This window comes from Apteryx rowi, unplaced genomic scaffold (genome assembly GCF_003343035.1).
Source record: "Apteryx rowi isolate R43461 unplaced genomic scaffold, aptRow1 scaffold_104, whole genome shotgun sequence".
Classification (NCBI taxonomy): Eukaryota; Metazoa; Chordata; class Aves; order Apterygiformes; family Apterygidae; genus Apteryx; species Apteryx rowi.
The window spans coordinates 137905-161145 of record NW_020447242.1 but is presented as its reverse complement, the minus strand read 5'-3'; the positions used below and the strand labels follow the sequence as shown (position 1 = coordinate 161145).

General features: G+C 34.8%; 1 protein-coding gene across 1 annotated transcript in view; it reads right to left on the bottom strand.

Annotated features, from left to right (window-relative positions):
- Positions 1–23241, bottom strand: part of RASA1 (RAS p21 protein activator 1) — a gene marked incomplete at its 5' end in the record, with an annotated part of 68150 nt that overhangs the window by 28041 nt on the left and 16868 nt on the right. Inside the window, 10 exons of the mRNA XM_026067335.1 lie at positions 2271–2427; positions 4329–4449; positions 7012–7090; positions 13271–13421; positions 14209–14261; positions 16020–16051; positions 17113–17230; positions 19945–20015; positions 20920–21055; positions 22855–23004. Of these exons, the coding sequence (XP_025923120.1) occupies positions 2271–2427; positions 4329–4449; positions 7012–7090; positions 13271–13421; positions 14209–14261; positions 16020–16051; positions 17113–17230; positions 19945–20015; positions 20920–21055; positions 22855–23004 (1068 nt within the window). The remainder of the gene's footprint in view (positions 1–2270; positions 2428–4328; positions 4450–7011; positions 7091–13270; positions 13422–14208; positions 14262–16019; positions 16052–17112; positions 17231–19944; positions 20016–20919; positions 21056–22854; positions 23005–23241) is intronic.

Genomic DNA, 23241 nt, shown 5'->3' with positions numbered 1-23241 from the left:
TAAATTATGTAATTTCAAAAAATAAAATGAAAACCATGCTGCACTTCAGTATGACTAGTACGTTTCAGAGTCCTTAAACTTTTTGAACAGTCTGTACTGAATATGCACGTACCACTGACTCACAGTCAAGGCAAAAAAAATCATTTCATAAGTAAAAGAGCTGTTAACGAGGACTATTCCCACACACATTTTAAAGGTGCACAGGTTCAGCATTAGTTCCCAACCAATTAATCATACATTCTGAATTTGTTCTTTTAGGAGTTAAGGAAACTGTATTAATATAAGAAATCTTATCCAAATCTGTTTCGCAGCTCTCACAACCAATAAAATGTGTATTGGATCACATACTAATCAAACATATGTGATACAAACTTCTACAACCTTAAATGCAATTAGTGTTTTTTTTGCCATTTTGTGTACCTACACTCATTTGTCAAAAAGTCTATTGAAAAGACTGTATTGTCAAATTACAAGCTATTTAAAGCGCATGCTTGATTCACGGCCTTCCACATTACATTCAAAAAAACCTTAGATCTCCCATATACAGGTTTTCATGAAGGATCTCAATTCATCTGGAAGCGATGTTTCATCTTCAGCTCCTCCCATGCATTTCACTGCTTAGGGAGACGCTGGCATGGCATTTTGTAGCCATGCCAGAGGAGCATGGGAGCAGAGCAGGAAGCAGCCAGATTGGAGGCTACTTAAATCACTGCCACACACATGCAAAGCTACAGCCTCCACTGTACTTCTGAGAAAAGGGAAAAGGCAGTTTTTATAGGAGGAATTTTGTCTCCACTACAGTTCATCAACAGCTTCCCAAAGCTGTGCAAACATGCACTACCTCCTGCCTGCTCTCAGCACCACTCACTTGCCAACTAAGTTTTAATGCACAGCACAGYGCTTTTTGGAAACTGCTTAAGAGACAGTCACCATGAATCAAAACGTTCCTTGTTTACCATTGGCACGAAAGCTTCCTGTGTAATTGACACCTTCCATGAGGAACATTTCAGTAATTTTTTTTTGTTTTAGTTATTCTGGTACTCTTATCTATTTATATACTCCTCATTCCAATAGTTTTATAGATTTTTTTTTTTAAATGCTGAAGAGTAGAAAAAAATCAGATGGAGCAGAACCAGATTTTTGCAGCTTAAGAAATGCCACTAATTTTAATCTTTTACAGCTCCTTTCATAGAGATAATGTGAACTTAACTATCATTTTAAAATAAATATTAAGATACATAGAATGACCATAATTTCTATTTAATGTGCTTTTCTCTATATATTATGAGAAAAGGGATGCACTTGTAGGGAAAAGGGTAACACTCACAGGACTAAATATGTGTCTATTTTTTCTATATCACATTACAATAAAGGACACTGATTTTTTTTAATTACCAATGAACAGATGATGTCACCTGTTTGTTAATTATCAGTGATATCTGAAAGCGTCTTGGTTCCAACTTCTTTGCTGATAATCACATCACTTGCAGCTGGCATATTTTGAATATCAAAAGTAATACAGTAAATGAGACTTGATGTGAAAATGATCACTGAATCTAACTATTTTGCAAAAATAATTTGTAAAACTGTTTGCTTATATGACCTAGCTTACTTACTCCTTTAATGTTGGTCTAATCTGACGAGTGTACCAATTCATAAATAGAAAAGTACTTACAAATTATCCAACCAATTTAGCTTTCAAAAAGCTATCAAAAAGAATGCAGATGTTTTGGAACTGACAAAGTTGTTATCTTACTCTCATATTGGTTCAACAGGTTTAAAACCCTCAGAGGTAGTTCATAATCTCTTTAATGTCCATAAGGCAAAACACGGAACAATATACTCAGTGCTGAAAAATTACAGTGCAAAAGCACCCAAATTATTGCATTTTATTACACACAAAAAAAATCTTAACACAAGTTCTAAAATTTCTAACGAGAAGTTGTTTATGAACAGTCAAGTAACAATGAAATCGCCGTGGCTTAACAGTTACTATGAATCAGCTATATCTGTTTACATATGCCCTTGCAATCTACCCCAACTACAGAATAAAACAGAGTATGAACCAAGAGTCACAATGCTTTCATTTTACAACTATCAGATGCTAAAAAACCAGATGTGGACAGCTACCACAGCTCAGGTGTCAACAAGCAAACTTATCAAGCTAGGGCAACTTGTTCACTAGTGATGTTGTCCATATYTTGTACACACCTCAAAATAGCAGTTAACTGTCCTGCTGCATGCATGAAAATTAAAAATCAGTGTCCTACCTGCCAAACAAGCTGTCGTGTACTCCATACACGGAACACACACTAAGGTCTATTAATCCTTTGGGTTTTGTGGCTCGTTTTTCACTTTCAAAATAAATAAGCTGGGCATCATTTCCCTCTAATATAAAGTACAAGTTTTTCCATCTCTTTCCTTTACCTGTAGAAAAGTAAGTAAAAAGCTACAATACTGTTTTTAAAAAATGCACATTGTGTAAATGAAGAAAACAGAAGGCAGTAAGGCTTTTGTCAAATTACAAACAGAAGAACAATGTACAGTAAATTATAATCAAGTTATAACATCAGTATATGTACTCAATTTTACTCTTTACAGATTCAGGTACAGTTGCAGACAGTTCTATAAACATTTTCACTAATTCCAACAGGATTAAGCAAGTGCATATTGGCTGCCTGGACAGTTCAGTTCACATCCATGGGAAGAGTGCCTATACAGTCTGCAAATAATGTCCTGGTACCAAGTGATCCAATTTATGGCACCCATTTTAATTAAGAATTAGACTCTTGACATGTGAAAACTATTCCTAGACTCTTTATCAGCTGACCAGCACATAACAGATTGCATCACAATATCTTAAAACAGTACAACTGAAGAACAGAAATGGGAATACATTATATGCAATCTTGGATCAGAACCATGCCCCAAATCCACCTATATCCAAGAATTTGGCCAATTCCACATGCGTCAGAAAAATGTGAGAAGTGGAAGACACATTATATGTAAAACATGCATTTAGCTATTGATTAAACCAAAAATAAATCACTCATTGTTTAAGGTCCTCTGAATTAAAACAGATATGGAACTTTCCGTAACTAATTCATACTTAAACCACAATATCTTTTAGAAAAACATTCAGCCTTAATTTTAAACTTTGATGATCACAAATTCACCACAGCCCTCAATACACATGCACTAGTACTCACTGTTTTGAAAAGACAACTATAACGTGCTGTTAATATCCTCTGCCTACTAAATGGAAGAGTGATTTTACTAAATTTCTGTTCTATATGCAGGTAACGCATGCCCCTCCACACCTACTCAGCGCTCCTGTTTGTACATTTAAAGTATGTCATTATCCCTTCTAGCTAAAGGCTTGAAGTTCATTCTCGGCTGATTCCTTACTCTACCACATCCCTCCACATCTTCTATTAGAATTAGCACTCCCAACAGAAGAGATGCTTTTTTCTTGCTCTATTCAGAGGTTCTACAGTTTTTATTTCCTTTGAATGTGCCTTTTACATTTGGCTATATTTAAATGGCTTACCCATCTTTCTCACTTTTTACCTGCTATCCAGATCACTATCTGTAACCTATCCTCTTAGTTATGGTAGTTGTCATCTGCAAATACTTTATTATAGTTTTTCCTGTTTCCATTAAAGTTGATTAAAAACCAACCAAACAAAAACAGGTGACATTTGAACTAGCTTCCTCAGAAATTCAAAGACTTGCTCAGTAATAATTCTTATGGGATACACTGAGATGTGTCAAGCAGTCAGGTTTTAATCCATTTATTGTAGGTTATGTTGACCGTAACAGTGCTAGTGAATTTTTAAAGATTTTGTCTATGCAGCTTGTAGACCATAATATACATTTTAAATGAAACACACTGGCTAACTTGGAATAACAAAATTAAACAAGCTTTGATCTCCAATGAATATACTGATTTACATTGTTCTAGCTCTCTAACCCATTCTATCAGCTAAAATTTAATGAGTTCCATATTAAATATGAATGCTTCATGAAAATACACTCCACTTAATGAGTCTGAATATCACCTTTAACAAAGGTGACTAGTTTTTAGGCTGCTCTCTGATTTTTTCCACAAGAACTGCCAATCAACAATTTTAAATTGCATGTAATTTTATTTATTATGTCTTTCTACTAATGTACTTAAGGAAAAAGAACATTTCACACCCTTTTTACAAGCTTTCTATAACCTTTTCACTTTTTTAACTTCAATTTTGTCCTTTCCAATGCCAGTACTATATTAAGCCCACTGCATGTTTTTGGAGAAACATTTCATAGTACTAAACAGAACTCACTTTTCTTTAGAAGATAACCTTTTTTGACAATATTTTTATAAAAAGCATCCTTTGTTTTGCGACGAATTGTATTGTAGATTTCTTTTCCATCCACTGTATCATTAAGCACTTGTTCTTGATGCTGGTAAACAAGGAAGAAATCAACATCTTTTAAGCTCAGAAATTGCTGGGAAACAATTGCACACTACGAAGCTGCAACCAAAATCATTTTATTGAATACTACCAAACTCTCCACTACTGTTCTCTCATGTGTTCTAATAAAACAATATAATTTTTAATACAACACCTTTGCTAGAAATGTAATATAACAATTTCTTGTGGAATGATTAGATCAGCATTATGATATGAGAAGAAAAATAAGTTTTAAATACAGATCAACATTTACAAAGTAGCATCTGTGTCTTTTTTTTTTTAAACAATAAATAGAAAGCAGAACGTTTCAGTTATTTTAGTAAAATTTACACAAGTCTTTAAAGGTTATCTAGCTCCTAACAGTCTTCTACCAAAGCTTTTGGGACTGACTAATTAGAGATAAACTCTGAAGTAACAAGAATGGTGCAGATCACAGTTAAAATTGATCAATTCACACACAAAGTTGCACAGGTCCTCACTAACTGCATTAGCTCTCATTTGTCCTAAATGAGTAGCATTCTAACAGAAGGTAACAGGAGAACGCAGAAACAGGAAAAAGAAAATGGATAAATTCACACAGAGAACTTAAGTTTTGGAAATGTAAATATTAACTGAGAACGGCTAGAAGTCAAGCCAAGTTTGACCTTAAAGAGTATGCTGATCAGCAAAAGTTCTTTAGCCATAAAAAAACATGAAAAAGCAAGACTGTCCAAGCAGTGAGAACAGTATTGAGATGAAAAGCGATATATGCACAGGCTCCACACTAAATATTCTATTTTTCTTCCCTCTCCTCATTCCCTCCCCACAACATGACAAAGACAAGATGAAACACACTTTGGCAACAGGAATTAAAGTACCCACACTGGAAGCAATATCAACTTTTTTTTTTTTTTTAAATGAACTAGAGATGATCTTCATAACCTAACTATGAGAGAAACAGCATACAAGACAACAGATCTAGTGACAACAACTTTTAAAATAAATTTCAAATTAGATAGAGTAATGTATGGAGTAAGGGCAGTGTGTGCACTGACATTAAAGAAAGTTAAATGGGGAGCAGTAACGCCATTAGACTGACCCCAATAGCACACAAGACTACTTAATTATTTTTTTCTCCAAAATCACAGGACATGGCAGTATGTGGAAGGGAGATAAAATGCAACCAAACTACACTACTAAATTTTTAAAGAAAGGAAAAATTCAAGAATATAAGCAAGTAACTTAAGAACTTGATGCAGTCAGTCACACAGAAAATTCATCAAGGCAGAGAAAATTATTAATACAGGAACCATAAGTGGATATGCAAAAAGCCAAAATGAAGATTATGATTGTCATGATGCAAGAGGAATTATGGATCACGAGGAAGGTTACTAGTGAAGCTTTTCAACGATTAGTCTTGGGATTCACATTTGCCTTTTCTCTCAACCTCAGAGTGCAAGCTAAGAGCAGTAGACAACTGGGAAGCACCCATGACACATAGGACAATTGGCAATACAGGAAAGAACTGAATAATAAGGCATAAGTCTAGCAACACAAAAGTTACACCTGCTGATACTTACCAGTACAAAACAGAGGATGAAAAACTTGAACGGCTGAGTCATTCACAGGATGACTGAGTTATGAATATAATGTGGCTATGGTAATGACACAGATTTTCCAGAATATATCTGGCATGTATTTCCCACAGAAAAAGGGAATTACTAATGACATGGTACACCAGCTGTTTTGATCCATCACATTCAAGAAACATGAACTTGTACTGCAATTAGTGGTAGCAGCACAAATACAAGAACATTATGAACAAAAACAGCTTGATATGCTCAGCTCAGTGAGCTGACTAAGGGAGAACAGAAGTGCCCTTGTATTAATACAGCAGAAGGGAAAGCCAAAAGGTATCTTTCCAATTGTAACAAAGAGTATGAGTTGACAACGATTATTTAGGTTGGAAATCAAAACCCAAGTTTCTAACCATCAAACAGGAAAGCTTGGGAATAGAGAGGGAAGAAAATACACAGACACATTTTAGAACAAGCTATAAGTTTATGAAAAGCTAGATGATGTGGCTGGCTTATTATTAGTGGTCTCTTAGGAACAACCTATGCTTGGGGCAACAGTATTCCAGAACATGCACTGCAATCCCAGCCCCCCCCAATCATCCCAGAAGCTTTTCTGTGCATACAGGTTCCTGTTAGTGAGGGCAACACTGCCCACAAACACAGGGGAATGAAGGGGAAAACAAGGCTGTCATAACACAGCATGGAATGAAATCACAGCGTGGTGCAATCAAAGACTAGACCCGGGGGCACAGGGCAGAGCCTCCACACGTCGGAGCACAGACTGAGCTTACCACATTTTCTATTGACTACAAGCCAACCTTTGATAAGTGAATGCATATGAGAATAAAACAAGAGAAACATGAACTGAAAAAAACAAAAATTGGAGATGGGATGAATGCTGTTTAACCATAATTGATATCCCTGCCGTAATTCAGTTCCTAAATTATAAATACGTCTGATCACAGTTAGGTCAATGTCTTCAAGAATAGTCTTACCTGCATTGGAACAGGATCTTTAAGGTAATATCCTTCAACAATCTGTTCTTTTCTATAGTGTTCAATGATGTCAGCAATACTGTTCAAGTAAGAAAAATAAGATTTTAAATTGGCTAATTTTTCCCTCAGCAGAGTAATTTGCTTTTCCATGCAATCGCATTGTTTCCTCACAAATTCCTAACAAATATCAAAAGTCAAATTTCATAATTTTATTTGTAGCAATGAGAACTGATACAAAACTGTATTCAAAACATATTCATTCTAAACTCTGCAGAATATTTTAACTAGTTGCTTAAAACGCCAGATGAGGACACTACATTTTCCTCGTTCAAGTAGCGCACATGCATTCCCAGCTCTCCAACCAGGCTGAAAATTGCTATTTTAGTGGCAATCATTTTCCAAGTCCTAGAGAAACTAGGGAAGGAGAATGTGAGACACTTCACTGTGCAAAGTAATTTTTTTCTAGGAGTACAAGAGTGGGAAATAGAGAAAGTATGTAACACAGATTATGCAGATTATACTTCAAAATCACCAAACTATCATGTTAAATTAAATTCTCTATCAGTAGCACTCCTCTACAGGGAAGCCCGCATTCCAATTACCAGAATCAGATAGAAATTGCATTTTGAGGGATCAGGAGAGAGGTAGTGATAGATGAAAACTAAAATTCAACATATCTTTGTGCTGCTTAAACTTATTTTGCAGTTATTGAAAGTTACATTGTAATAAAGAACAGCAATATGAACATCAGTTTAGATTAATCATTTATATACACAATATCAACCTGAAAATAAAGAACCCAATAATTAAGTGGAAAACAAAAATATACTGAATGTGTTTTCTCATTGTAAATATACCCTTAGCTGTATGGGTAAATGTAATCAGCAAGATGGGCAATGAGATCTTTGGCCTGTTACAATTCAACACAATTGTCTAACACAGGAAAGATACATGAACACTGTAGAATGGTAATGAAGACAAGTAAAGCAATAGAAAGCCATCTTTGTCAGCTTTTCTCAATCTTATTCTTCTGAAGCTATGAACTAGTGTATGCTTGATAAATCAATGAATCTTCCCACAAAAATTTTCAAGTTTGTAAGATGACTTGAACTTCTTCTCTATTACTAAAATCAAATTATTTATTTCAATTTTTTTTGAGATACAATAAATGCAAGATATTTTCTGCATGAGAATTTAAACCTTATCAAACTGCATAAAATAATGACTCAGTCATTGTTTTTTGTGTGTTAAACAGCTATTGCCAACAACTCCTTATGAGGACAATCAATAATAAAGCAGACTTCTATGATTTTTCAAGTTCATCAAATCAAGAATACCTTGACTGTGTCTCCTCTCCTTTCTTGGTTAAAAATAAATACCAGGAGGAGTCCCCCAACATAAGAGGCAATTGACTAATTTCTTCCAATTTCATAAAATGAGCTGAAGAATAAACTGCGTTATGGTTCTATGGCCTGGTTCTTTAGTCCTCTTCTCCCCAAAGTGAGCTCAACTCAGATGGTCAGGGTATATTTGCCTTGCTACTAAAGCAGCCCAAATGACTGAACAAACCAGACATTGCAAACACATAAGGATACACGATATTTTCAGAAAAATACACTGGAGAATGTGAATTTACAAGTAATAAAAGCTGCCTAACACATAAAATGTAAAACATGAAATTAGAATGACCACAGAAAGAATCTAAAGGGACAGGGAAGAAGGATCATAACTGTTTTTAGTGTCTGACAGCAACAACAACAACAACAAAAAAATCCAACTTACACCAAATGCATCCAGGAAGGTATATACAAGTATGAATTAAAAAAAGAAAAAAGTTAAGCTTGGCTTGATTTACAGAAATAAAGATGAATCTCAATACTATATTACAGTTACTTCAGTAATTGTAAAATGTTTAGCATAGGGCTTATTAGGCTCACCAGGTCTTGGCTACTCAGATAATTTTAAAAGAATCATCATCATGAGCTGTATCAGCCTTTTAAAAAGTTAGGGGGTGAATTAGGAGGCTATTCCAACAGCTGATATTTCAGTGAAGAATCCAAAATGCAAAACTAAACAAGATTCTATACATTGTTAAATTATAAAGAAAAGAATTAACATGTTAAGACCCATATTGTTCAGCCTATCAAAATATGGATGAGTTAAAAAAATGGATTCCAATGCCAGTCGTCTACTCAAGTCTCAAATTGCCTTGTCTGTCAAATTAAAGATAACTTGAAAGCTTGTTCACTCTATGAACTGTTGGGTCAACATTTCTCATTTTGGCATTCTCATCTTCTTCTTTCACACGGAATCACCAGATTGAAAATAACAGCAAAAAAATGCAACCAATCCCCCCCCCCAACTGAATTTTACAGGAATTTGGAAAAACTTATGTAGGTTGGATTTTGGAAAGAAAAGATGGAGAGGAGAAAGGGGCTGAAGAAATAGTCTGGTATGCTTTTCCTACCACACTTTAAAAACAGAATTGAAACATTAATAAATGTTATCTTACACTAAAAAAAAAAAAAAAAAAAAAAGCGCAACATACATGGAAGTTATTCATGGAATCACAGAACAGCTGAGGTTGGAAGGGACCTCTGGAGATTCCCCTGCTCCAAGCAGGGTCAGCTACAGCAGGTTACCCAGGACTGTGTCCAGTCAGGTTTTGAATGTCTCCAAGGATAGAGACTCCACAGCCTCTTTGGACAACCTGTTCCAGTGTTCCATCACCCTCACAGTAGAAGTTTTCTTCTTATTTTTAAATCAAATTTCCTGTATTTCAATCTGTGCCCATCACCTCTTGTCCTGTCACTAGGCACAACTAACCATCATCTTTGCTTCCTCCCTTCAGATACTCATACACACTCATAAGATCCCATCTGTTCCTTCTCTTCTCCAGGTTGAACAGTCCCAGCTCTCTCAGTCTCTCCTCATATGAGAAATGCTCCAGTCTCTTAATTATCTCCGTGGCCCTTTGCTGGAAGCCTACAGCACCCAGACCAAGTATTCCCAAGCAGTCACCCATCCAAGTACTAACTGGGACCAACCCTGATTCTTCTAAGCTTCTAAGATTAGATGAGATCAGGCATGTTCAGGATGGTGTAGCCAGAGGTAATTGCAATAGGTAGATTTTCTGTTGGAGTTTCCATGATACGCAGTTAGTAAAATCACCAAGAACTGACTTTGCCATTTTTTCCCATTAAAATGTAGAAATTACTTCAGTAGTCACATTTCTATGTTATCCATAGAATAAACAGAAAGCTTACATGAACTACATGCTTTAGTGAAGTCCATGGGAAAATATTATTTCATTGTAGAATCAAAATAATTCCCGCAATATGTATGCTATACATTGAGACCTTCAAGTGGACAGCAAAAAGACTACAGATGGGCTATTTTGCAGGGCTGATATAAGAGTATGAAACAATGGAAGTAGACCGTTGTATGATGAAATGCAAGTACAGTTTGTTGGCTATATTGATCAATAGAAGTTTTGAACAATTTGTATACAGGGTGGTGGTAGGACATGCAAAGGGAAAAGATTAGTGGAGAAAGTAGTCTTCCTGTGCTTCACAGAATTCCCATGCTTCACTAGATTCTTAAGATGACACAGGAACTTTTTTCCCCCAGAGTCACCCAGAATAATTTTGGCTTGCTTTTGGAAGACAGGCAGAGACATACTACTGCTTATATAGGTTATGGAACTTTCAAGTCCCATATTTGAATATTCAAATTCCTGAGAAATGAAACCAACATATTTCATTTCAGGTTTCCTTACTATTCTTCAGCTTCTTACTTTTGTATGGAAAATCTTGGTTTATAATTTATTGCAACTATAACCATAATCAATACTCTGCAATCAAAGAACAGATTGGCTTTAACTATTTTTACACCAATTACAATACCAAAATTGCAAGAGAAAAATACTTAAAAAAACACTACTACCATAGAAAAGAGCTATTCTAATATTAGTAACAGATATTAAAGGAGATACCTTGAGAGCATTTATTGAAACAGCTTATTATAAAAGAAGTTCAGAGCTCTGTTAATGGAAACTGTCAAACAGATGCATTTAAACAAGCAGCAGCACTTCTTCATTCTGAAGTTTTTCACGATGAATATAAATTCTGCCCTTTTAGATAAGCCATAAAGAAACACAGACATTCTCTCTGCCCCAATAAATACTCATAAATAGTTTTATTATCTTGCATAAATTCATTCTTCCTATGTCTCTGTTCTGGATGCAATGCCCCGTTTGATCTTTTTCAGCCACTTCCAATTGTTCGGTACAATAATCCACATTAGTCATCATATATGTAAAGACTTCCTTCTTCCAGTGTTCACAAGAAATGAATCCGTACAAGAAATAAAAAGCCCACAGAAAGTTAATTCTTCTTTGCTGCTCCTTATTTATTGCCCTCTGCAGCAGATCTTACATTTAAGGATCTGGGGCAGTTACTACCTTCATTTTGCAACCTTATTATCTTGCATTGCCTACTGTTTGAACTTCCAAGAACTTTATCAACTTCCAGTAAATACTAACTTAGACAGAATAGGAGCCTAGGAGTATACTAGTAATTCCCTGAAACATATGAATGAAACTAGAAATCTTTCAAAACTAAGTAGATTCTCTTTCACTGAGGTGAAAGAGAACACTAAACCAGGTGTATTTATACATATATATAGACACACATACACACACACACACATATATATATATATATAAAAACAGGCCTCAAGAAAACTGCACACCTGACCAACTGAAAAGATCACAGTACAGTGTTATTCACCATTGCTTATTTAACAAGTCATTTACAAGCTCTTACCAAATCTTTTCAACTTAGGTACCAAAATATTCAAAAAACACTGTAAGCATTTCATCATAACTCAGTGTGGCTTATCTTGTTTTCCATTCAGCTTCAAAGAAAGAATTGTCTTCGGATAAATGTACTTTGTATACACACTTCAAGGGCATCCAGCATTGAAAAAATTAGTTTCTGAAAGCAATAACTAACTCAATGCAGTAACTTTCTGAAGGTATGCTGTCTAATGTTGCAAAACCATTTGGGAGTAAGACTTCCACTAGATCTGCTAATTAGTTTGACAACATCTGAATGGGGTGCTTTCAGTCTACCATCCTCCTAATATAAGTAACTAGAAAATGGGCAAAGCAGCATTTACCTTCATGAAAGGCTGACACTGCAGCTAGCTTGATTTTCAGTAAGGATGTCTGGAGGCCAGACTGATTAATGCAGAAGGTATTCAACCAGCCTGTGTGGGACRGGCATAGGTCCATAAGGTTCCAATTGTTTAGGCTCACACCATCGTCCACTTGAAGACGTATGACCATCGACTGAACTTTTTAAGCTAGGAGATCTCAATATTTGCTCAGATACACCAGCTCCTGGATCTCTACCCACTCAGAAGCCAAGCTGGAAGTGAGAGAAATTCTCTACTGGGATGAAGAACACCCTGGTTCTAGATGAACAAATCCGGAAAACTTCTTATTTTCTGTGACAGGCAACGGCCTCCATTAAAAGGGGAGATGAGTTTTACTACCGAGAAGTCTCAAATCTATGACATACTAAAAATAGGATCATTAAGGATGGAACTGTACCAGTAGCTTCTCCCATGAAAGGGGAAATGCATGTCTTGTAATTTCCTTTTCTTTCTGTACTAATCACCATAGTTTTTTTTTTATACCAACGGCAAAACAAATCCATTCAAAGTTTCCTCAGTCTAAATGATCTGCACTTCTGACTAAAGCATCATTCACGCGTTTTATTGTAATTGACTTTTTTCAGTAACGAAGATCATTTTTCCCTTTCTTGTAAATACCTATTTCTATTATTTATACTTTGATGCCCCTATTGAATGTCTCAGATAAAAAAAGTTAATTTTCTCTGTTCGTATACACAAAAAAACTCATTATAAATAGTAGCTTCCAAGACAACACAGCATTCTCTTGATTACATGTCATGATCCAATTTATAGTGTGAATAAACTGGTTGAAAGAGAACAAGTTTGTCTGAAGAAAAATACTTCAAAAGAAACAAGTTATACTTAGGCTTCTGAAGGCTTTTAGAACTTTCTCAGTTACAAGCAACTACTAAGCAAGTTAGGTAAAACTCTTAGTATACTATTGAAAAAAATACTAAAGTCTTATAATCACAGCAACAAATAATTATCAGGGACAAGTTATACAAATTCTTTACACAGGTACAATATACACATAATTTCTTTAACCATTAAAACTTACCTATTATAATATCTGCCTCCCATCATAAACTGATTGTTTGATGTTGGACATATTTTAAAACGCTGAATATTTTCACTAGTCCGAAAATAAAGTGAATAATCACCAGGTGTATTATCTGAAGGCCTCACCAGAAAACTGCACACTTGACCAACTGAAAAGACATCATAATATACTGTTACTCACCATTGCTTATCTTACAATGTCCTTTATAAGCTCTTATCAAATACGTTTCCACATAAATTTAGCATGAATTGCACACTTAAAGGAAAAATACAAAGTCTGTGAGGTAAGTTTCAACAGTGATCCCCCTCTTCCTTACCCAAATGAGATGAAGTAGTACAAAATTGCCAAAGTTGATGTAAAATGATTTAGATGTAGCTGATAGCCTGCCCACAATTTTGCCACCTCTTTACAAAAGCATGTTAAGAGAAGAAAAGTGTCTGACAAAATATCTTCAAAAATCAAAGATTTTTGTCCTTGTATTTGAGGTATGGGTTAGCAATCTTGATGTTTCCATTTAAAGAAATATTTTCTCTATGTTGGGGGGAGGGGGAAAAGGGGCAGGGCCAGGGGGCCAGGGACATGGCATTTAAATAAGTTCTTCTGCTGTAAGGAGGAAACGGTATTTTCAGTACTTTCTACTCAGCATTTTGATAAAGACAAACATGAAATTATTTATATATAAAGTCAAAAACCATTTAACTATTTTAATTAAAATGATGAAACTAACTGCACTTGAGAGAATAAAAATACTCAATACTGATAGCCCTAAAAGATTTTTCCAGGATAACATTTTACTGTGGTAGCAACCACAAGTCACTTCAGAATTAGATACTCATATGTTCATACACAAAACCAGTTTTTGCCACAGTTTGATATTCATAGGATTACTTTGTGCCATTCTACTACCATAGTATTTCCATCTGAAATACAAGTACCTGTCATCAGCAAATTGTAAGCCTCTTGTTTGGAGATCTTCCCATGGAACCATCTTAACAAAGATGAAGAGAAAAATTAGAAAGCAAGACTATCAGCTCTGTTTTTTGGTTGGGGTGACACCCAAGGCTCTGGCACCTATGAATTAATCTTTATTTAAAAAGACCTAACACACATAGATTGAATAATCAACCATTGTGTTACTCAGTGATTCTGTTTTATCACCCATGAAATGAAAAACAAACATTAACAGGTATATAAATAAATTAATTTTGATGATGTTCAGATCTAAGTGTGTTTAGAGATGATACGGCATTGTTTAAATGATAGATAACTTGATAGGCATTATTTGAGGTCAATCTCATATGGAAATTTGAATCATGAAATGCAAAGCCCTAACAAGGAGATGAGTATAAAGGTTAAATACTGTACAGAATAACTAACAAACTGAATTTTGCTAGAAGCTGAAGAAGTAGACCCTAGCTTTGTTAGACTAGTGAATCCTAACTGTTTTAATCTCACACCTTGTATCTTCTGCAGAGTCTTGTGTCAAGGGCACTGTTCTAATAAAATTTCAGCAGTCTCTGTCCAGTCTCAGCCTGATGCTTATGATTATACAGAGTAGCTTGATGTTGCATGGCTATTCAGTTTACTTCCAGCACATCACATGCCGCATCTTAAGAGTTCATTCTGTCCTTTAAAGGAAAGCTAAAAATACAGCCTACATGTCATTGCATTTTTATTGGGGGGTGGGGTGAGGGGCAAGGAAGCTTCTTTTATGCATCAAAAAATTGCTCTAGTTTTAAATTTGTTGCTATACTACCTTTAGAGGACAACCTCTTGCTACTGGAATATTTGAAGGAATTCCCATACTCCCTACAATCCTCTGAGCAGCGTGAAGATCTGTGGACCAACAGTGCCAAAGCTCCAAGCACCTGCTATAGCTTACTTTGTAAAAAGAACAGTTCCTGTATTTGAAGGCATCCCTACGATCATTATGCCACTCTGCCAAACTGGTTAGCGGAACATTAGGGAGCAGTAGACTGAAACAACACACCAATGATTTTATTTCCCCATTAAGATAACACAAAATGCCTTCTTCAGTCATCAGTTCTTTGGAGAGTGCAAACTGGGCAATACAGACACAGAAAGCAGCAGCTGCAATTATGGCAAGCATACAAGATGAAAAGTGGGAGATGAAATGATCAAGCTACTAGAAATTTTCTATAACTTTCATTTGCCACTCATCTTTACTACTGAAAATAATATAACAGTTTGCCATAATATCAATGCATCATTAATTCTAAATTGCATTAATTCTTAAAAAAAAAAAAGTTATTTAACAAGCTGGAATTCACAGCAACCACGATCAATTATTTTATATGCCTCCAATTTTCTCTTTAAAAAGTTTAAGTGTTATTAATATGAAGCTAATGTGGAGAAGGAGTTACTGTTACACTATCATTCATTAGAGTTAAGCAGATCTGAAAAAAGTCACCTCTAAGGCAAGTCCCATATTAAAAAAAAAAAAAACAACAAAAAAAACCAACCCACTCCACTGTGCATATTTTAGTGGAAGTGATCATGAAGGTACTCATCTAAGATTTCACCACTGCAAAACACATTAACTTTAGGCGTAATTGACAAGAAAGTCTTGTATTAGTTATCTGTCTTCAGCAGCGAATATAGAAGAGTCTTAACATTAAAAAAAAAAAAAGTTTGGTTCACCTTCCCAAAAGTCTGTAAACTTCAGCTATGTGGTTGCCTAAGTTATCTTACAATTTGCTTTTAATAACAAAACAAAAATCCTTACATTTTGCCTTCATGTGGATCTTCTTCTCTTCCCTAATGAGAAAATTAACATATTAAGTACATAGCAACAGTACACCTGAGTTTAGAAAATAAATTTCACAGGTTAAAACCTTCTACAGAAATAAACAACGCTAATAAGTTTGAGACATTTTTGAACTAAAAGAGGTTTTTTATTTTATTCACGAAGTGGAAATTCAACTAAAATGTTATTTCAGAGAATTTTTGTTTCTGTCAGGATTTAAATCCTTCTTTGCACGTGACAACTTTTTAATTTCAACTTTTCTAAGGCTGACTTCAACCGCTGAGGTAAAAGTCTACCGYAGATTCTCTCATACTGAAATACATTTCAATTTAGCCATTCACATCCTGATAGAGATCTCTGAAGCAGGTTAAGCCAACTCTGCTATTAGCAAAATATATATGCTGCACAGGAAAACTTTATTGGGACTCCAAAGCAACGGCTGAGCTTTAAAAAATATATATATATATATATTTATTTATTTTTAAGTCCATTAAACCATCGCTTCCCCTGCAGTAATTCAACTATCTTCAGGTCACATGGTTAGCTTCCTGACTTAGCATAAGCAAGATGTATAAGCCAGCATAATTAACTCATCAATAAACTTTTTAACCCAGACTTTGGTCCCTCTGCCCCCATTCATGGCAAATATTATGGATTAAAAAAAAGATTGTAATTAAATGATTAAATGATTGTAATTAAATACATTCATTATAAGGACAAATAAATAGATTCATTATAAGGACAGCTAAGTTTAGGGAACTGCCTAGTAAATTCACAGTATCATTCACCTTTACATGAACTTGTTTGGACAACATSTGAATAAGTGTTTAACACTGCTTCTTTCCAATACTGAATTAGGCTTGAAGGTTTGTTACACTACTTTAAAACTGGTAGCTCCAATTACTTAAAACAAAACAAACAAACAAAAAAAACCACACAGAAAAGCATTGTAACTGGAAATCTGGCAACTAAATGTTGCTGGATTTTGTTTATTTCAATGTTATTTTTAACACATCCCTACCCCCAGGCAAAACCTCGGTTTTGTAACAGGTTTGAATATAGAATGACTTACCACTTCTTCTACCAGGTCTTCTACAATAAGACCTTGTTCATCTGTCCGTAGGTTTGTAACCCACATCCAGCCATCTTCTAACTCATTATGGACAATAAACATGTCTCCTTTAAGGAAACTGAAGAAGAGTTACAGTAAGATTTAAGTTAGAAGTACAATCAACATGTAAAGTTTGATGAGAACAACGAATTCTTGAGCATAATTTCAGCAAAACATTTTAGGAAATCTGATCATGAAAAACACATTAATTAGTATCCCAAGCACATCCTGTGTATTTTTCCTCACTGTTTAAGTAGCTATCATATATGAATAGTTATACTACTTTGATTTATATTTAGAATCTAATACATACTTGAATTCAGTCACCTTTAAAATGTGCTACAGATGCATAAAAGAAAAATAACATCACAACCATATTAAAGGACAATAATACTGTTCTTGTATCAAGGAGGATCAAATATTAAACAAAAGTAAAAACAAATTCAAGATTCCCATAATAGTCTATAATAAAATAATGCTTCTTTTATCAAAGCTAATTTTGTATAATAAAAGTTTGCTAAAATATCTAATATTTAGGCCCTTGCATACGAAGAGGAATGCTAAAAAAAAGGGTATGGAATAGTTACTAGAGAAGCCATGCAATTAGTTACAAGAAAAGCATAAATAAGAAGCATTAACATGTCCAAGGGAGCTTCATTACTGAAAGGTTAGTATAAGTTATTCCTTCAGTGTTATCTCAAAATCAGGTCACACGAAAACATTTCACTAGAGCGTGGCAGGAATTCTGAATCAAGTTAGATGAGGCATCAGGCATACAGGCAATAGGTATGAGGTACTGAAGCTCAAACACCAATCCAACTCAAAACTGGATATAAATTATCTACGGAATTTCTTTCACTTATGATAGGCTAACAGAAAAGGCAGCAACTTGAGCACAAAACAAACAGCAAGAATAAAAAAGTCTAATGAAAACCACTTAGAGCGAATTTTATATTTTGTTTTGGTTGATTCAGCTACTAATGAATCTAAATCCTGAGAATGGGCATTAGACACAAAGATCGCTCTATATCAGTTCTATTACAAAGAATGACACAATAACTTACTGCATGGTAAACTATCTGAAATTAACCCTGGAATACTTGAAGTTTTCTAAATATTAATTCTAATTAATTCTATTTTAAATTGTAAGTCAAGACTCACTGAAATACATAAAATCTTCAAGAGTACCTTAATTTGACCTGGAACAAACCAAGAACTTGGTCCCAGCTATGCTGTGAAGAGAATTATTTTACCATGCAGATCACAAAAGCCTAGCCAGACACACAAAACTTCAAGTTTTAAAGTAAAGTAAAAACTTTGTTTTAGCAGTGCCCTAAGAGAGAGAGAGAAAAGGTATAATTTTCTACAATTCTTGTGACCACAGCAGAGTAATGAAATGCTTTTTCCCCTTAAATTGGTAGGTGCAGCAAGGCATTTACTGGGCTTGATGGATCTCTATTCTCGTACATAGTAGGAAGCCCTACTTGCAACATACAATTAGAGAGTTCCCTCCCATCTTACCACCTTCTCCTCATTTGCTTAGAAAAAGGTCTTCTCAAAGAGGAGTACCCTCAGGGTACCTTAAAGAGGTCAGATTGGATTGGACAGCCAGCCTTGGGATAAACTTCCAAACCAATAAGGATACAAAGCTGTAACTCACATACCTTTCCTCTACACCTTAGGCCAATTATTTCTAAAACCAACCCATTCCTGATTCAACTGGCACGTTAATATAACTTGTGAAACCAAGATGGCCTCATCAGACTGATTAAAAATCACTAAACACCTCTTTCCAAATCCTCCTATTTTTTCACCTGGAAAACAAATTTCTGACACCTCAGGAAAGCAGTATCAATTCCAAGTAACTAGCATGTGCTCTTCTATTGGATATTGGACTGTTGGTCTTGTGTTCTTTCCATATAGCGTATCATGAAAATGCAAGAGAAGTGAGGAACACAGACAATCCCTGGGAATTTCTTGAGATCAGTATTTGAAAGGAAATGAGAAACAATTCACCAAAAAAAAAAAAAAAAAAGTATGAGACACATAGGCTGGCAATTCGATCACTTTTTAAGTGATTGAAATAAAACTACTGGGGATTACACATTTAAAAGTATCATTTGTTCAATACAGACTCTTCCTAAAAGAGGAGAACGGAGAAGAGAGGGGAAGAGAGAATCATTCTTGATCTATTTTAAGGATAGAGAAGTAAAGAGAACTTCAAAAAAAAGAAGTCACCAGATTTTTAAGAACAGGCAACAAAATGAGTGCTAGAACGTTAAATAAAGTTTTTCAATGTGTCCTATCTTATTTCAAAGACGGCACTAAAAATACTATTCTTACACTTATCAGATAGTCAATGCTCATATTCTCTTTCTAGCAGTCAGGATTGGTTTGACTTGAACTATTTATCCATTATTAGTTACTTCTGCAGGCAAATTCAGGGAAAAAACCTAGATCATTTATTCCAAACACAGACACATGAAACATTTTTGCACAGAATACCTTTGCACATAAACTCACTTTCTTTGAGGAAAAAATGTAAGGCTTCATAAAATTTACTTCAGAAGTTGTTAATAAAACTCTCCTTAAAATACAAGCATGAATAAAAGTGTTGTTGCCATACCTACCACCAAAGAAGGAAAAAAAAAAAATTCATGTTTTAACCTCCCAAGTGTTACATCTAAGATGCAATTGGAAAATATTTGCATAGCGAATACATACTGAAACCATTACTATTTATAAATACTCTGATAATTTCACAACTGCTTCTACTCATTATTAAAAACATACCTTATTTCATCAGTTTCTGGCACTTTGGTGTAAGGTAGAATTGCTCGAACTCTCCTTCTGTCTTCCACAGGCTACAATTTAAGGTAATAGAACAAAGATGTCACTTTCCCCTTTCTGCAGCAGAATTCTTCTCCCCAAGATTATGTTGTTCTGAAGCAAAGGACTGGTAATAGTCATTCATATTCCCTTGCTGGTTTTAAATTTTCAAGGTTTAAAATTAATAAGAGCTAGAAATGCATATTCCATACAGTTAGCTAAGAAAGCTCTTGTTTTGTTTCTAGCCTTGTAGCATGCCAGATAATTATGATATCATCTTTGAAATAAATTACAAACTAAGTAATTCCCATGAAAGAATACTTCTAAACTTTCTTTCATTTAGAGTAGAAGTTTACACAAGCTTAACATTCAGTTTAACATTCATATCTTCATTCAGATTTTGGGTTTTGTTTAGGTAGAAGCAGGGCATGACTTGTAGKTTTTTTTGTTCTGTTTTTTTAAAACTACTGTCATTGTCTTAAGGAGAGCCACTTGAAAGAAGCCCAGTTTTCAAAAACTTTGGTTATTTCCAGAATTCATGTTTTGAATTCTCTGCTAAATATACAGACTATCAGAAAACAAAAATATTTTATTATTTTGAAATACTCTACTAAGTCAGTGCAAAACTCTAGAGGTAACTGCATTATAATGGTGCTCTTTACCAGCCAGGAACTGCTCATTTTCTTATGGCAATTTATGTACCATACATTTGGAGACAACTGTGATACCTCATATCTAGCCTTCTGATCACATACTTTCATTAAAAAGCATTTTTAATCATTACTTTGTATCAAAAGGAATGCACTTATATATTCCTTATCCTGAGACAGCTCTAAAACCAGAACAAACTTTCTACAATGTTTTCTTCATAGAAAACTGAATATTGAACACAAGATTAATGATATTTAAGTAGACAACACTTAAAAATTTACTACTTGCCTCTGGAGGTGCTACTGGAAAGAGTAATTTTTCCCCCTTCAGCAAACAAGACACATGACTGTAATAACCAATTAGGTCTGAGAGTGAAGCAAAACGACGTCCACCAATGTAATAGTCTCCACACATAGCAATAATCCTGATTAAAAAAATAAAAAAATTATAGCAAAACATTTTCCTCTGTCAAGGTCTTTTTTTTTTTTTAAAGAAAGTTAGAATAATGTTGAGTTTTTAAAAGCAGAACATCTGCATTTAACAAAATTAGAGACTTCCCCTAAAATACTGGGATTTTAGTTGCACAGAAACATGGTAAAGGAAGTTTAATCTGAAAAATATCACTTTTAGGAAACAAAGTATCAGGGAGATTGTTTAGCAAAGGAAGTTTCACCCATTTCTGGAAGGCTGCAATTGTCAAAGATCAAGTTTTGGTGGAAGTGGCACTTCCACCCTGTAGGATACAGTTGTCCATCCCTATATTTGCTTGAAATAATTTTAAGACTGCCACTCTTGAGGTTGACAGTGTTCTTGAATGCAGTACTTACCCTTCTAATAACAAACAAAAAAACCTCGGGCTCTGCAGTCAAATGAAATCACAGGCATGTCTCATCTCTGAAGAATAGTATCAACCAATAAATTAGTTTCTTTTGGATACAGTTACCTCTGCATATACTTTATGGATCTAAGAATGACAGACTCTCTAAGATTTGAAAATCTAGTAAGGACTCCTTTCCTTTGGGAACAGGAAATTATTAGAGACTACATCCTATCTGAGATAAAAACTATATTATGGTGGACATGAACTAATATTCAAGCTACTGCTGTTGGTTACAGTCAGCAGAAGTTCTAATCAGACTGTAAAAAATGACAGTTAAAAGCAAGTATTAACATAGTTTAATTTTCTGCTACTGCTTGCTACACAGTAGCCAGTGCCCACACAAGAATCAGCACAGCCAAGAAGCTGGGATTGTTAGCTCAAACACAGCATGCTGTGAACATGAGTATATGTTTTCTGTACTATTTTGTCTGCGCTGAGGAGAACTACAAGCTCACGTCAATGCAAAATCAGGACCTCTGAACCACAAGTCATTAAACGGCATATGCATTCAAGAACTCCCTACAACATTTGTAATGCAAATGAAACCATTTTAGTGCACATCTGGTACATACACTGRTATCCTGGTTAATTCCACTTTCAGAAGTTGACAAATTTGCATTAGTTTCTAGCTATCTAGATAGCTGACAAAGGTTTTTTCTACTGCTGAAGAGGCACTGGCCTTCCTATTTTGTGAAGATTAACATTACACTGTAGCACATTACTTGCTGACTAACATTCAAGCTCTTCCCAAAAATACATCTTACTTATGCCAAAGGCAATAAAGGAATTTATTAATATACATAAGTTGCTAATGATAAGGTAATCCTAGTTACAGTTTTGGATAAAGGGCTATTTGTATTTAGAGCAACTAATTCTAACGCATACCAAAGCTGTTTCGAGCAAACCCCCGGATTATTAAATACACAACTTCTTTGTTTCTCCTTGTTATTTCTCTCTCGAAGTAAAGGGGAGCTCACAGATTTGTTAGAACCATGCCATTCAAACATGTCCTGTGGGCTGCAGTGACTGAGGAAAAGATTCAAAACAATCCCCTTGGATGACTAATAAGAAACCTGCATGTTACTATAATTCTGTTCACAACAGCTCAAGACAAGCTTCTCTATTCCAATGTTGTTGGTTTCCTCATATTTTTGTTCTTTAGCCTGTAAAGTGATTTTTAAGTAGCATGTTTTAAAAACAATTAAACCCAAGAGCTATACCATACACGAACAAAAAATTGTCAAAAATACTCAATTACAATGATTGTTTTCTGTAGTATACAAAGTTCTAAAACCATAAATAAACAGACTACAATATTTTAAAAGAAAATATTTAATTCTCACCTAAAATGATTGACATTTGTTTTACTAAGAAATGAAAGCACAAATGAACCTGGTCTCCGATCACTCTCTCGAATAAGGTAACTACCAGGTTTTCCTGCTTGCCGAAGACGTTCTTCTGCAATTGTTCTGTCAAGTTTTCCATGATACCACCTGAAAAAAAAAAATTATACATAAAACAGTAGGTGAACAACCTGTGAAACTAATGAAAGCTTTCAGTTAAAACTGATGTATTCAAAACATCTCAAATAAAATTTTCATATTTTTGCATGTGCAACCTCTCTCAGGTTACCTACTGGCCTGTACACCAACGCACGCAGCTTGGGGAACAAACAGGAAGAACTAGAGATATGTGTGTGGTCGCAGGGCCATGATCTCATTGCCATTACA